The following is a 16592-nucleotide window of genomic DNA, read 5'->3' as shown; positions in this document are numbered from 1 at the left end:
GCTTCTAACTCAGTAATGATAACTATTTTTTATCATTATTAGATGATTAACTGTAATCTAGTTAATAGCATTATTTTCCTCCCAAAGTTCTTGAATAGCCACTTAATGTTTTAAAATAATAAGTTGATTTAAACAAAGTTCTACACTAGAACCTTACTTGACATTGTCTTTAGTTCTGTGCTTTGGCACTACCTTATAATGAGGGCTTTAACATTTATTTACCAGGTTATGTAATGAGAACAAAGCTTGGTACTGAATACGAGGAATATAATTGTTAACAAGATCTGGTCACTGACCTTATAGATTTTAGAGACTAATGGAAGATTTGAACAAGTCAGCCGTATAGACAGTTGCAGTCTTGTGTCATAAGTGTATGATCAGCATATGCAAAAGGTGCTATGGCAATATAAAAGTATGGCACCTAATTCAGTCTTGCTTATCTGAGCTGAGAAGGGATGTCTTAAGTGTAGTTCTGTTGTGAAAGGAAGTTGTACCATAAATAAAGCACCCACCCAGATGTTTGTGCGTGTATGTATCACACATCTAGTCTACCCATCCTTCAAGACCTAATTATTTAAGGACAGCCTCTTCTGTGAGGCTTTCTTCACTCATTGAAAGCAGAGTCAGAAGTTCAACTCTTTGTACTCCCATTGTACTTGCCAACACTTTTCTTATAGCACTAAACAAATTGCCTTGTAATTCATTGTTATATGTCAATCAATTTCTCTTAGACTTCAGACTCCTTAAAAAAAAAAATAAGCAGAACTACGTATAATTTATCTTTGTATTTCCAATGCCTGGTCCATTTCTTGACATGTAAATTTATAATAAGTGCTCATTGAATGAATTAATAAGTAAAAATGTAAATTTGTGCATTCACTAAATAAATTTTTGTCAAGTACCTGCTATGTGGCAGTTATTCTAAGTATTGGGGATTCATCAGCCCAAAAGAAGTTTTCCATCTTTCTTAAATTTACATTCTAAGTGGTAGAGAAGGCCAGGTATGGGCTATGAAGGATATGGAAGGATAAATGAATGATGGAGACTTCAATTTTAGATTGGTGGTCAGAAAAAGCCTCACTTAAGGAGGTGACATCTAAGGAGAGACTTCATTTAAGTAAAGAATCAAGCTGTCTTATGGAAGAGTATTCTAGGCTGAAAGATTAACCAATTTAAAGGCTGAAGAGGAAGATGCTTAGAATGTTCAAGAAACAGCAAAGGCAGCCAGCATGGCTGAAACTTGATGAGTGAGAAGGAATGTGATAGGGGATGGGATTGGCAGATATTACTGGGCCAGACCACATTTGGCCATGATAAAGATTTTAGATTTTATTCTTAGTGTGATAGGAGGCCAAATGCAGGGTTTTGAGCAGGAGAATAACACAGTGTGATTTGTCTTTTCAAAGGATCGATTTGCCTTTTGTATGGGAGACTAAAGGGAACAAGAGTGGAAGCAGTGAAAACTGTTAGGAGGTTGTTTTAATAGTCCAAGTGAGAGAAGGTAGGGACTCTGACTAGTCTAGACCAGATCATGTCTGAGGGACTCTGACTAGGATAGACCAGATCATGTTTTTAGGAGATGGCGATGTAAGCTGTTAAAGTTATAAGCCTGAACCTCTAACTTAAACGTTCAGGTAGATCAGAATTTAAATGTAAGATTCATATATTTGATAGAATAAAGGACTAAGAAATAAAGAAACTAGTTTCTTAGTCCCCTCTCTAGGTTTTTTGTTTTGTTTTGTTTTTCCAGCTCTACTTTTAAGTAGTTGTGTGACCTTCCTTGCGGAAGTCTCTTAATTTCTGTGGGCCTCAGTTTTTTTCAGATATAAAATGAGGGTTTGAATTATTAAAGGTCCATGATTTTATAATTCTGTGAAAAAGTAGATGTACAATGAATGCTTACTGTATATGGGATACTGAATGAAACACTTTAGTAGATTCAAAAATACTGTAAGGCATTCTTATACATAAAGTACTTACATTTATAAAAGATTTTGTGAAACAATTACAATTTGAGATCAAAAATTTAAATGCAGAATTGTATAATGCAGATTATAAATTCTACAAAAATTTGGAAAATAGAATAATTAATAAAGACTGAAAATCATGAAGGTAATATATACTTGACGTGGGACTAGGTAGGTAGTTCAAATGAATAGAGAGGAAAGAGCATTCTGGGTATAATGGAAAACATGAGCAGAGAGGAAGACTTAATGGACACAGTGTGATATGGGTTTTTGGCAGCTGGAGACTCAGCTGGAGACTATATTGGAGGATATGTAAACAGTGGGAAAATAGGATTTGCCAGATAAAATAAAATAACATAGAGGTCATTAAAATCTAGGCAGAGATATTTAGCTTTTAATGCAGGTATGAACTGGAAATATTATAGGTTCTTCATTAGCAGAATTTTTTTGATACACAGTTTTCAAGAAAGATTTGTGTAGTATGTGTACTCTGAAGTAGGTGTGAAACTACCTCGTTCCTAGATATTTGGCATCCCTTTCTCATTTAACCATTATACGCCAATGAAATAGATTTCAGAGAGCTTAAATAGGTTGCCTGAAGGTATTATGCCTAGTAAGTGATTGAGTCAGGATTTGAACTAACATCTGTCTGATTTTAGAAGGTAATAGAGAGTCTTCAGTCAGGAGGCTTTTTTAGCAGTAACTCGAGTTTGCGGTAATGAGGAATTTACTTGTGTCACTGGGGATGGAAAGGAAAAGATAGAGCAGAGAGAGAATTTTTTGAAGAATTTGTTGATTGTGTATAGGGAATAAAAGAGAGAATAAGCCTAAGAAGACATTGAACTTTTACCTCAGATAGCTAATGAAGATTACTGTGGTGGTTGGGCATGGAGGCAGAAAGGAAAGGCTGCGGAGATGGATGAAATAATATCTAATTTGAGAATATTGAGTTTTAAACATTAAGTATTTAGTAAAGTCAGGAAGATTTCAGGATTTGGGAGTGCTCAACATATTATGTAGTCGAAAGCATAAGAATGAAGAAGTCTTCTAAAACAACGGTCCCCAACATTTTTGGCAGCAGGGACCAGTGCTCCTATGAGAATCTAATGCCTGCTGATAAGAGGTAGAGCTGAGGTGGTGATGCTAGCGCTGGGGGGAGTGGCTACAAATATAGATCAAGCTTCACTCACTGCCGCTCACCTCCTGCTGTGTGGCCCAGTTCCTAATACGGACCCATACCAGTCTGCAGCCCGGGAGTTGGGGACCCCCATTCTAAAAGTTTCTGTTAGGAAGAGGAGGGCTATGAAACAGCTGAGGAAACATATTCCTATGCTCCGTATTTGCATTTTGACCTCTATTGGACTAGGCTGCTTGTTTGTTTCTACTTAAAGTAGAATAGATATAAATGAATTTTAGTGCATGATCAAACTTTTTAAAATAGCAGATATTTTGGTGTCAGACAATATGTTAGTTTATTTTTATAGCCCTATTCCAGTTTATCTTTTGGTGAACATTCTAAAGATGATCTTTTCTTCATACTTAATATTACTGATTTGATTCTTCTGTGAATTTACATTTAGCCCATTTCCTCTTTCCCCTGAGAATACTTGCTGGCGACGCTTGGGGCTGCAGTGTTTACTCCAAGATAACTGACGATTTCAGTCCTAACCTTACTCCAAAGTTTGCCATGAAATATCTCACTTTTATTATTATTTTCGTATTGTTCTAGTATATTGATAGTCTTTGGAAACAAATGACATTATTCTGTTTATAGGATTCTGTTTTTAGTAGCGGTGTTTCATTTATAAAATATAGTAATTCTCGATTGTTGAAAATGTCAAATCCTAGAAAACGTAGCATTCCTATGTGTGATGTCAACATCGTTCTCAAACAGTTGTTAGCCAAAGATTCATTTGATGAATCTGATTTATGTATACATTTCTGTTACATTAGGATTAGAGACAAGTTCTGTTTAAAAATAACTTCCAAGACTAGTTTTTATATTTTCACATTGAAAGCCAGTCAGATTTGCTTCATCCTCAAAGAGCTTGTTTATGTAAAATTAAATTAAGGCTGGCAGCGAGCTGCATTTTTTTTTTTTTTTAATGGGAAATGGGTTAAACACTAATGGCTAGGATATGACAAGAAAAATGCAGGCAATAAAAGAAAAAAATAGATAAATTGGATTCATCAGAATTAAAAACTTTTGTGTATAAAGGTGAGAGTGAAAAGATAACCTACAAAATGGAGGGAAATACTTGCAAATCATGTATCTTATAAAGGGTTACTATCCAGACTGTGTAATGAACTCCTGCAATTCAACAACAGCAGAACACAACCTATGTCAAAAATGGGCAAAGGACTTAAATAGACATTTCTCTACGTAGGAGGACGTACAGATGGCCAATATGCACATGAAAAGATGCTCCACATCACTAGTCTTAGGGAAATGTAAATTAAACCACATATCCATTAGGATGGCTATTATCAAACAAACAAACAAATAAATAAATAAATAAATAAAATAAGTGTTGGTGAGGATGTGGAGAAATGGGAACACTGTGCACTGGTGGCAGAGTGTAAAATGGTACAGCCACTGTGGAAAACAATTTGGCAGTTCCTCATAAAATTAAAAGTAGAATTACCATATGGTACAGAATTGTAATTTAGGTTTATACCCAAAAGAATTGAAAACAGGGCCTCAAATAGATACTTGCACCTGAGTATTCATAGCAACATTATAATAACCAAAGGTGTGAAAAAGGTAACATCCATCAACAAGTGAATGAGTAAACAAAATATGTATATATGTATATACACATATATGTATATATATATGAATATTATTCAGCTTTGAAGGAAATGTTGCTACATGCTACAACTTGGATGAATCTCAAAAATATGCTAAGTGAAATAAGCCAGACATAAAAGGCTATATATTGCATGATTCTGAGTATATGAGATACCTAGAATAGGCAAATTCATACTGAAAGAAAGTAGAATAGAAATTACCAGGTTTGGGGAAAGGGAGGACTGAGGAATTATTTTTTAAAGAATACAAAGTTTCTATTTGGGAGGATGAAAAGGTTCTGGAAATGAATGTAGGTGTCAGTTGCACAACACTGTGAATGCACTCAATACCCCAGAACTATACACTGAGAAATGATTAAAATGGTAATTTTTATGTTATGTATATTTATTACAATTTTTAAAAAAGTAAATAGTCTTTGTATAACATTATAAGCATTATTATGGCTGTTATACTATTAACATGTTCTGTTTTTAATGTGCTCTTTTGTTTATTTTGTCACCATATTCTTTGTTATGAATTTGTTGATCACTTACCTATGTTAATACTTATTTTTAAAACAACTAGCAGCCTTCTATTTCATCAGATAATTTCTATTGCTTGAGCTTTAATTATCTAAAGCTTTTGGGTTATTTTGGATAACTGGCTCTTATGATAACATTTGTATGTATATTATTAAAGTAGTAATAGTAGTACTTTTCATTATTAAAAATATAATATGCTCATACTGTTGTTAAGAATTAAGAAATCCAGCTGTTTTAGAAAAGTCTTCCTTCATTGCAGTATTTTGCTTGCAGGATGAAGATGAACTGGATTCTCACACCATGGTGAAGACGAGTTCAGAAAGTGTGGGCACGATGAGGGCCACAAGCACGATGAGTGAAGGAGCCCAGACCATGATTGAACATAATAGTACGATGTTAGAATCTGACTTGGGGACCATGGTTATAAACAGTGAGGATGAAGAAGAAGAAGATGGAACTATGAAAAGTATGTGGCTTTTTCCTATTGAATATTAATTTTCTATTTTGAAAATATACTTCTATAGAAACCAGATAGTAAGGTCTTACTTTTTTAGCCAGTTGTAGAAAATATTCTTTCTTTGCTTTATTTAACAGTAAAAGAATATGGCAGAAATAAACTAAAAACAATTTTTTTTTAATATAGCAGAAAGCAGCACATCTTTAACTTAGAGTATGGAACTTTTTTCCTCTTGAAGAATGTTAACTGTAATTTAATTGGTAAAGTATTTTAGAGATTAAAAGATAATGTTTCTAGCATTCACCTAGCCAGTTAAAAAAGTGAACCTAAAATTCTGTTCCAATAAATACATAATATTATTTCATGTTTAAATTATCAGTTAAGCCGCAGTGACAGAGGCGTGCAAGCTAAGGGAAGAAATAAAAGTTGAGGTAGGAAAACAAAAAAAGAAACATTAGAAGGAAAGGTCAAGAGACAGGGATACTCATGCATGAAATTCAGTCTGGTGTGTATTTACTACTGCTTGCCACATGTGAGGCACAGTGCCGGAGTGCTAGAGGGGCTAAAGGATGATTAAGACATTCTCTCCGATGTTCATCGCTTACAGAGTGAGGAAGACAGATACTCTCACAGACTAGCACTTCTTTATAATACATATGAATATATTCTGAATATATAATCATATGTACGTATGGCTTTCTAAGATTGCAGTTAACACTGTAGGACATTGTGATTTCAGTTATAGGCAAAAAACAGGTTAATTACCCTCTGACGCATACTGACCTTTCTCTTCCCGCACCACTCTGGGCATGCGTGGTTATTGTTCAAGTCTAAGCACCAGGCAGTTTTCTGCCACACGGGACTGCTTCTACATGACATGGAGGCAGTAACACATGATTTCTTGCATTGTAGAGTCTGGAAAGTTATATTTAAGGGGTTTGCTAATATTGCAAAATGGATATAGATAGAAATTTCTTCTCTGACATTTCTAGGGTTGGTTGGTTGGTTTGTTTGCCTACCTCTTTCCTTTTTGCTACTCCTATGAGCTTATTAAGTCTTACCTCATAGCTTAAAGTCATTTGGCTCACTGCTACTGTTTTCTTCACATAGTCTAGTATCTAGCTGATTATGGTTGTATACATTTGAAAGAGAGGGTCAGGAAGCACAAAATGCAAACAGATTGCCATATAGTTAATCCTGGGGTGGGGGGCGGGGGGTGGTAATTTTTCTATTTCCCACAACTGGTGAGTCTCCTGAGGCCTTGCCCTGGAAAGCAGCATAAGATTGGATTTTCTGAAACTTTTTGGCTAGGCTTCTACTAGGATAGGCTTTTTGCATCCTTAGTGTGCCTATCTACCTACATTGGATAGTTCTGCAGCCTCCAGAGACAGCTAGTGTTATGGTGCAAGTCTTTTCCACAAGCTGATATAATTCTTTTAGTCAAACTTTATGATTCTTAGCAGACCATTTAGAAGATCATTGGTTTAAAAAATGTGTCTCAATGAAATCTAATTCATGTTAGATTGTTATATTTCAAGAAAGAGATATGTGATGATTTATCAGACATTATACTTTAAAATTACATTGCAGATTTCTACATATTTGTATAGTAACTTTTAGCTTTGACAAACAGAAATCATTCACTATATGTTATAATTTTATGTTCTAAGTATGAATTTTTTGGAACAATTATATTATCGAAATCTTATTTCAATATGATCATGTTTGTATGATCATATTATTGAGATCATATTGAAAGCCCATATTTAGGTTGATCAGATAGTAGTTTATACAACTGCTGTTGTTTTATGCACTATAGCAAGTTTTAAATTGAGCCAAGTTTCCATGTATTTTAAGTTTCTGCAATTTAGACATCATTCTGTAATGTGGGACTTTGTGTTCCCCAAAATTTAATCAAATGATGTTAGTGTATCCCCTAGGGATTGTCATACTGTAGTATAGCAATAGTGAAGTTATTGAGGGAGAACTTACTTTTCCTGAAACCGCATAATTTCTTTTAGTTTTGTTTTCCCTCACGATCTAAATCTTCTTTACAGATTCTTAGATTAGTTGGTATAGCTCTCAGGTTATGTTATAACAGTCAAAGCCTCATTTGCTAATGTGTCTTTAGCATTTTTGTTCCCTAAATATATTATAGCAATATATTACTTTTAATTTTTAAAAATTTCTAGAATGGCATATTGTGTACTGAGGTTTCTGATTTCTATCACCTTTTCCACTGGAGTTTCAAATGAGTTGCCTGATTTAATATTCTTGTCAATTTAAATTGTTACATATATTTTTTATGCTGTTATCTACAAAGACAGAAATTATAAACCTATTTTCCTTACTTCTGCAAAGTGTGATTATTTGACTTCTAGGAAGCAAAATTATTTAAAAAATCTTTTGAAGGAAAGTGGAGAAAAGTGACAAAAAATATTTAAAATTTTTTCTTTTTTCGGCGTGGACCAAAAGTGGCCATGGACCTTGTTGAGAGCATGTCTCAAGAATTCTCCAAATGTGTTTTCAGCAGTGAATACATTATTTTTACCTTCCTCCTTCCACTCTTCCTATTCACATCTCTCTCAGCCTTTTCATTACCCATGTATGGCCAGGCTTCACCAGGGTAACCAAGAATTTTCACAGCCTGGCACCAGCCAATATTTACACATGGATCTCTACTTCCTTATAAGAATACTTTATCCAAACTGGTCTGTGCCGGTTGGAATTATGAATGGTTGAAAGTAGATATAAGCAAGTTGGTTGACATTAAGAAAATCAACATTTAAGACATTTTATCCTGAAAAATGGGGCGGGGGGCGGGCGGGACGGTACCTGTCAAGATGGCAGAGTAGGTAAATGCTGTGCTTGCCTCCTCCCATGACCACATTAAGATGACAGCTAAATTATAGAACAGTCAGCTTGGAGAACCATCTGAAGACTAGTTGAACGGAAATCCTGTAACTAAGGATATAAGGAAGAGGCCAGATCAAGATTGGTAGGAGAGGCGGAGATGTGAAATGGGCTCATCCCACACTTACGTGTGGTGGTTGAGCATTGGGAGGGTTATCTTGGCTGCGGACGTCACCCTTAAAGAGTGAGGGACCCCAACCCTACAGCAGGGCTCCCTAACCTAGAGTTCCAGTTCTGGGAAGAGGAGTCCTCACAAAATCTGGCGGTGAAAATCAAAAGGAATTCCAACCGTCCAGGTGTGATGGAAGGCAGCTAGAAACCCAGACATCCACTTAAAGGGTCCACACATAGCTGTACACACTTGCAGGCTCCCTGAGCTCCACTGGAGGGACCACAGCTCAGGAGGTGCCACAGACATACAAGGATAGACTGAGTTGTATGGCTTCAGGGCTAGGGCTGGAGAGACAGCCACCATTGTCCCTGTGTTGAGCCCTCCTGTACACCCTACAAACAGGTGCCATCTTACCTGTGTTGAGCCCTCCCTGCACTGGCCAAATCTAAATCTGCATTGGCCTGGTGAGCTCTGCTCACTTTACCCCAGATAGAGAAAGGCAAATACAGAGAACAAGCTGGTGATTGCCATGTGGGAGGGGTGTTTGGGGGCTGGGCAAAAAAGGTGAAGAGATTAAGAAATACAAACTGGTAGCTATAAAATAGTCACAGAGATATAGAGTGCAGCATGGAGAGTATAGTCAGTGGTATTGTGGTGACTGTGTGGTGGGTATGAACTGGTCAGGGGATCACTTGGTAGATTTTATAGGTGCCTGACTACTGTGCTGTGCACCTGAACAGGTTAAGAATCTGCTGTGATCAAATCGATGAGGTAGTAGCGATTATTCCTTTGTGGGAGTGCAGTTGTTTTAAGCAAAGAGAAGACTGGGTCCTTTTACCTTGTTCAGCTTAGATCTACTTAGCTCTGTTTTTATGGTAGAATTTTCTGGTCTTTCAGAGCTGGGGCCGGATCGTTAGCTCTGGCTGCTCAGGGGAAACTATTTTGTGGTGTTTTCTGGTGAAGAGCCATACTCTCCAGTCAAGTTAGAGGCTGTGTTTCGTGGCTTTAGCTACTCTCTTACTTATATCCTTAACTCCTCTACCCTACTGATCTTTTCACCTTTTCTTGGTGAAATGTGACCACGGATCGCTCTTCTTGTCCATCCTCTCTGCATCTTCATTGTGGCTGCTGAGTGCTGGTGGAGACAGTCTCACATGTGCACAGATGAGGACCACCAGCCCACAGCCTTCAGCCCCACTGGGCCCTCAGAATTTCCCTGTCAGCCTGTGTGTCTCTGCTCGGCTCTTTCTCATACTGCTGAGTAGCTATTTCAGACCTTCACTAAATCACTTCCTGCCATCTCTCCTCTCATTTTCAGAGATGACCTTGCTTCTTACTTCCAGGAGAAAATTAAACATTTTCATGTGAGAATATAGAGAAGCCGGATAGGTGTTTTAAACCTGGACTTTGTAATAAGATAGGAAAATTAGAGTCATCCTTAACTTCTCTTTCTTCCCTTGCCCCCTCATTGAATTAACATCAAGTCTCATCAGTCTGCCTCCTAAATATCACTTCCCTCTTCTCATCTCTGCTTGCATTACTCTAGTGTAGGTGCTCACAGTTTCTCACTCCTAAGGCCTCCTAATGGATCCCATGCCTCTAGTTTGGTCCGCTGCCCTCCATACGGATCTCATCATCTCTCCTTTGCTTTTGGCCCTCCAGTTACTCCCCATTGCTCTTAGTATAGAGCCCAACATGAGTTAAAAGGCAGTAAGTGCTCTGGTCTCTGCTTACATTTTTGTTCTCATTTCTCAGTATACCTTCTTCCAGCTCCTCAGCTCTTAAAATGCTCATCCTTACCTTTGGGCCTTTTTGCAGCCAAAATGTCTCTGTTTTGCACTGACCAATACCTCGCTGTTTGGATTCCTGCCTCTTTGGCTAATTTATATTCTCTCAGGCTCAGTCAAGAGAATAGAGGTAAATGTCTCAGGTTACAGCTATCAGTAATTGAGGGTCTAGTATGGGCCAAACATTGTGCTCAGGACTTCGCATGCATTATTTTATTGACTCCTAACAAGGGCCCTGTAAAATAGAATTGTCACTACCATTTACCGCTAAGGAAACAGACTTGGGAATCATGAATGATTTATTCAAGATTTCATAGCAAATAATTGGTAGAACCAGTATACAGACCGAGGTTTGACCCCAGAATCACATCACTACTCTGGGACTGGTAAGCTTGATGTCCCTCTTGGGCAGGATTCTAAAACATATGTGAGTTCTTTAGGAAAGGAGACCTGGATCATTATAAGTCATCTCAGGTTAAATGGGAACAAATATATCAGAATAATATAATTTCCTTTTTTTTTTGACAGCATCGCTAAAATTCTAGATCAAAGAAAAGGCAGGGTTTGGGTTTTGTGTCTTAGGATTTTGGAAGAGTACTTGACAAGGTATTTGATGATATCCTTGTAAACACTGTATAGTTGAGAGTTCTGTTATAAGGTTTGAATGATTATACCCAATGGGCTTGTGTCAGTCAGAGTTTATTGGAGGAAACAGAAACTACTCTAGGTATTTTAAATATACAGAGATTTAAGTAGGAGATGCGGATATTAATAAAATCAATGGGAAGGTTGAAGGAGAGGGCTGTGTAAGCTAGGCCTCCAAGACTGACTCTCCCAACACCACAAAAGTGACCCTGTGTGCTACTACTGCTGTAATCGGAAAGATAATGAGTCCAGAGGCTGCCATTGGCACTGCTGAGTTCAATAACCCAAATTGATTTCAATCTCTGTTGCTATTCAGGGATTAGAAAGCTACCACTTGCCACTACAACCACCCCTTAGCACCTGTGAGACTGGTGACTGGATGTTGGCATGCTGCTGTAAAAAAAAGAAAAAGAAAAAGAAAAAAACCCCATGTCTCCATAACTGTGCTTGCCAGATGGAAATAACTGAGGTAACAGCCTCATGGCCTCCGCCTCATTTCTTGTCTTCCTGGTTGTGAAAAAGTACAATTATCCAGGATAAGGTGTAGGGAGTTCTGGAAATGCAGTGTTGAACTCTCCAGCCTCTACAAAAAGAAGACTTACCAGAGGCATTGGCACAGTGTTAAATAACAAATTGTTGTCAACCAAAGAGTTCTCAGTATGTGCTTTAGGGCTCATGCCTCAGCCTTAGCTAGTTCAACATTTTTTATAGAAACTTGGATAAAGCTGTAGAATGAAAGTTCATTAGAATTTCAAATAACATAAAGTGGGGCAAAATAAAAATATATTCTGAAACAGAATCAGGATCTTAAGAGATCTCCACAGACTGGAGCAGTGGCAGTGCAGTGGCCTCAATTTATAAGATAAACCCTGGTTTTGGGTCTATATAACTAACATTACCATAGCAGTAGACCCTTGAAGAAGATGCTAGTTCTGTAGACCAGAGCAGGGCTTGGGCATCTTTATTTTAAAAAGTAAATTTAAAAACAAAAACGAAAACTCTATAAGTACTTCTAAGGTGTAGCTAAGACTCATAATCACTTTTGAACAAAGAAATAAGCAGCTTCTCTCTACTCTCAGTGCCTAGACCTCACCTGGAATATTTAGAAAGGATGGAGACACAGCAGAACACATTTAGCAGAGATCGCGCTGGCTGGTGAAGTAGTGGAGACCACGTTGTATTAAGACTGGGTGGAGGAATCACTGGTCATGTTTAGGTTGTGTGTTGTTATATTAGCCTTTCATAACTATTAATGATTAGATACTGGGTTAAATAATTTTAATTGAGTACATATTTTTAAAATTTCTCCTTTGCATGTACTTTTAAAATCACATAGTGATTTTAATATGTCACAGTTCATTGTTTCATTTTGGACAGTACTTAGATGTAGTTTCACTTAATTACTAAGAGAGAATAAATTAGGGGCTGCTTCAGAGTTTTAAGAGTTTATCCTGGAAATAAATTCTAGGTTGATTTAAAAAAAATTTAGGAGAGATACCAGGAAGGGAAGACTGCCCATTTAGGTATTCCTGCTCATCTCCCTGAACAAAATTGGATGAGACCCTTTGTTTGGAGCAACACTTTCATGCCCCATGCTTAGTCACATCTCTCCCAGCTCTGGTTCAGATCCTTCTCCTCCTTGCTTTCAAAATCTATTTCAGAAAAGGTCATATATGCAGATACAAATGTTTAATAATGTTTAATGTTCATGAGATATTTACATTTTTTTTCCCAAAAATTACATAGCTTCAAGCCAAAGAAGTAAATTGGTAAGGATAGAACTTGCGATGCCAGGATAGTAGAGTGTGTAGGATGATTCACTTTCCAGTTTCTCCAGAGATCTTACCACCCTTTCATGAAAAACTGTTGTATGCATCTTTAATTGGTAACATTAATCTTGCCCACGCATAGCAATAAAGGTGAGAACAGTAAACTGCAGATCCCACTCGCAGCTGGATGCAAATACCTAAAGTATTACTGGGCAATGAGAAACCCTTCATTTTCTCTACAGAGGTACTAAAGTGTGGCTATAGTGGTTTGGAGTCACTTGTGGGTACTGGATATGGTCTGCTCTTTTGTATCTTCTTGGTCTGTGGAATGTTTAATGATGTGTGACCAAGCTCATTCATATAGGTATTTTGGTCTTAGGATAGATACCTCTTTTACTAGCACAGAGCATAGACAAGCATGTAAATATTAGTCTTCCTTGTACAAATGAAAATTTGTCTTTCTTGTAAAGGCCTCTGAAAAAAAGGGTTTCCACAGACACACAGTGGTTATTACAATGCTCATTACTCACTCAGGAAATCATTCTTTTTATTTAACTAAAATCCTTGGACTTCAATATGTCTGTTTCCTTTATTCTGCCCTCATTGGGGATGGAAAACAGCTGGTCACTATTTTCTGTGCAAGAACCTTTCAGATATACTTGGATACTTATTAAATTGTATCCTTAGACTTTTCTTTTCCTGGCTAAACCATTTCAGTCTCTTTAACCTTTGTGCAGGTATTATTTTCTAAGCTTTTAATCTTTTTTATGAATAGCCTCTGGATCTTCTCTATGTTGTCTCTATCCTCCTCAGTTTTAAAATACAATCTGAAGTTAAGACAAAGCTGATGTCAGTAGCTTCTGTATTAACATGCTGTTTATATATATATATATATATATATATATATATATATATATATATATGTATATATATATATATATATTCCCCCCCCCCCGATTATACTCTTGGTAATAAATTAAAGGACAAATTTCCAAGATCATTAACCAGGTGGCTCACCCATCTTAAAAGATTTTTAGAAGAACAAATTAGGTAATATTCATAAATCCCTTTGTTATTGAAATATATTATGCTAAAGTTATGATTGTTATTTCATTCCCTACACTTGATTATCTTTGTCATAATCATGCTATGAAATTAAAAATTAAATTTTGAAAGTATTTTAAAAATTTCTTTATATATTTGAATTTCTATGAAGACTTTTCACCTGTTTAGAAGATGTGCAAATTAAGAAAGTTAACGAATAATTGTGGGTGGACTAGCATATTTTCTAAAGGTGTTATATTCACACAATTTAGTTTCCTTGTATATGTTTGGCAGAATGTGATAGAAAGGGAAAACAATTTTTTTCTTTAAAATTTCATATGCAAAAAAGGGATTGCATAGTGATTATTTTATTCTTTATTGCTAATGGGTTTTTGGTTCCACTGCAAGTAGTTGAAAGAATTGGCAAAATTAAGGAACAAGGTGATTTCGAACATTAAATATATTATTAAAATAAAAAAATATTTTTATAAGCTAGGGTCAGTTCAGCTGTAACTAGAGAAATTGATGTCAGTTTTCTGTGATTATTCTTTCTGTTTTAAAAAAATGTATTTGCCATAGCAACTATAATCACATGTGACAGTGGTTACTATCTTGAAATTTCCTGCTTCACTCTCCTGTTAAAGGGCCTACTATTTTTTTCTCTTTCTTAAAAAACAAATTATAAGTCAGAAACATCCCTTCTGTTGTGAACATCTTTCTCCTTGGAGACTTGACGGCACACTGCGGGCATGTGTTTCATATTGTATAGTTAAATATCACTGAGCAGTTACAGCTGCCCACTTCCATTAACTTTTAAAACAAACATAACCTATTTTCCTCCTCAGAAAATTTTTTAAATTGTTTTTTAAATTCTTTGTGTGTAACAAAGATATACTCTAAATGTTAATGTTTTAAATTAAACAATGGAAAATATGTAGATGTACAAGCACATACATTTCAATAAAAAATTATGTCAGTCTATCTTGTTCTGAAGTCATCTGAAAAGAAACATCTAATGGAATAGACTGACTGTCTTCTTTTATGTAAGTTGATTTTTTAGACATTTGTTATTTTAAAATAACAAAATGTTTATTTCTAACCTAGGAATAGGTTATTTTCCAAAATTTTGACTGTAGAACCCAACAGGAATTTTACCATAGATTTTTAGGTTAGCCTGTAAAAGACCCTTGAAACTGTAATATATCAGAAATGTAGTGATAATTAAACCACTATATAATGGTGGAGGTTTCAAATTGAGGTGTTCCTTTAGTAAAACTGAAAATTGCTGCTCCTACCCCTTCCTACGTCCTCTATTTGGGAATAGAAGTGTATCAGTTAGGGTCTGAATTTGGCTATATGGACCAGAAAACCCAAGTAATAGTGGTTTAAACAAAATAGAATTAATTGACCTCATTTAATGAGAAATCCAGCAGCAGATTATCCTTGCATTGGCAGAGTGATTTCATAATGTCATTAGACAGAGATCCTTTCTGTGATATCATCATTAGGGTATTATTCTTGTTTTCTTACAGAAAAACTAAATAGTAAGCCATCAAATCTGCATTCCAGGCAGGAGTAAGGAGCAAAGAGAAATGGGTGGCACCTATATCAAGAAAATAGAGTTTTCCTAGAAATCCTCATCTTAGGTGTCAATGGCCAGAATTGTGTTACATGGCCACTCCTCCCTATAAGAGACACCTTGCCACCTCGAGGGAGGGCCTACAGATGTTAAGTAGGCAACTTTTTCACTCTGAGACACTAGGACACTAGTGGTATCCTGGGAACCTCCTGACTGGAGTAGGTTGGGAGCAGCACAGGACCACTGGGGATAGAAGAGTAGATTGCCGGAATAAAATTCCTTAGTAATTTCCTTTTCGTCTTTAGCCAGTCTAGGGATTGGTCTGCCTCTTCCCTTTCTATTTCCACTACTTATTTCTTCTGATTGGACTTTTATTTCTCTGACTCTGCAGAAGAGAATACTGTTTTTCAGTCGTTTCCTTGCTCTCGCAGTCTGCCCAGCCCATCTTTCTCTTTGTTGTGAAGGTTTTTATAAGATTAAAGTTTTCCCCATTTTATTCTCTGTAGTGGAAAAGCGGCTTTTGAGATTTTATTTTTCTTCTCCTTTTCAATGCATGTTACTATTCTTGAAATGTAGGCTGTGTTAGAGTAGCTACCTATTGATCTAAGCCTTCCTTTAAGGCATTATTCCCCCACCCCCATAAGTGTAAGTTTCCAATAGGGAAAGATTAGTGTTCCATTTACTCAGATACAGAGGTCTGAATTAAGAGTCATTGGTATATCAGAAGACCATTATTTCATTACAGCACCAGGGTATTAGTAAAGATTCTGGGGTAAAGAGTTACATACTTTCTAGTTGAGGAGAAAGCAAAGACGACTTAACTAGAGTCTGCAGTGAAGCCAGCCTGACTGGAGGGAAAAGAGCAGCGTAGGCCTAGCCTGAAGGGCGGGGGCTGAGGAAGGGCACTGGCACTGATCAGGGGGTGCTCTTTCCTTCAGTGGATTAGTAGTGCCATAATGTGGTTTTGTTTTGTTTTGTTTTTACAA

At 36.6% G+C, this 16592-nt stretch overlaps 1 protein-coding gene across 4 annotated transcripts in view; it reads left to right on the top strand.

Annotated features, from left to right (window-relative positions):
• Positions 1-16592, top strand: part of STK3 (serine/threonine kinase 3) — a 277085-nt gene that overhangs the window by 181121 nt on the left and 79372 nt on the right. For all 4 annotated transcript variants that reach the window (XM_023538227.1, XM_023538226.1, XM_011372913.2 and 1 more), the window contains one exon: positions 5574-5766. In XM_023538227.1, coding sequence (XP_023393995.1) covers positions 5574-5766 — 193 coding nt within the window. The remainder of the gene's footprint in view (positions 1-5573; positions 5767-16592) is intronic.

This window comes from Pteropus vampyrus, unplaced genomic scaffold (assembly GCF_000151845.1).
Source record: "Pteropus vampyrus isolate Shadow unplaced genomic scaffold, Pvam_2.0 Scaffold215, whole genome shotgun sequence".
Taxonomy (NCBI): domain Eukaryota; kingdom Metazoa; phylum Chordata; class Mammalia; order Chiroptera; family Pteropodidae; genus Pteropus; species Pteropus vampyrus.
This window is presented reverse-complemented; position numbering and strand designations above follow the sequence as displayed.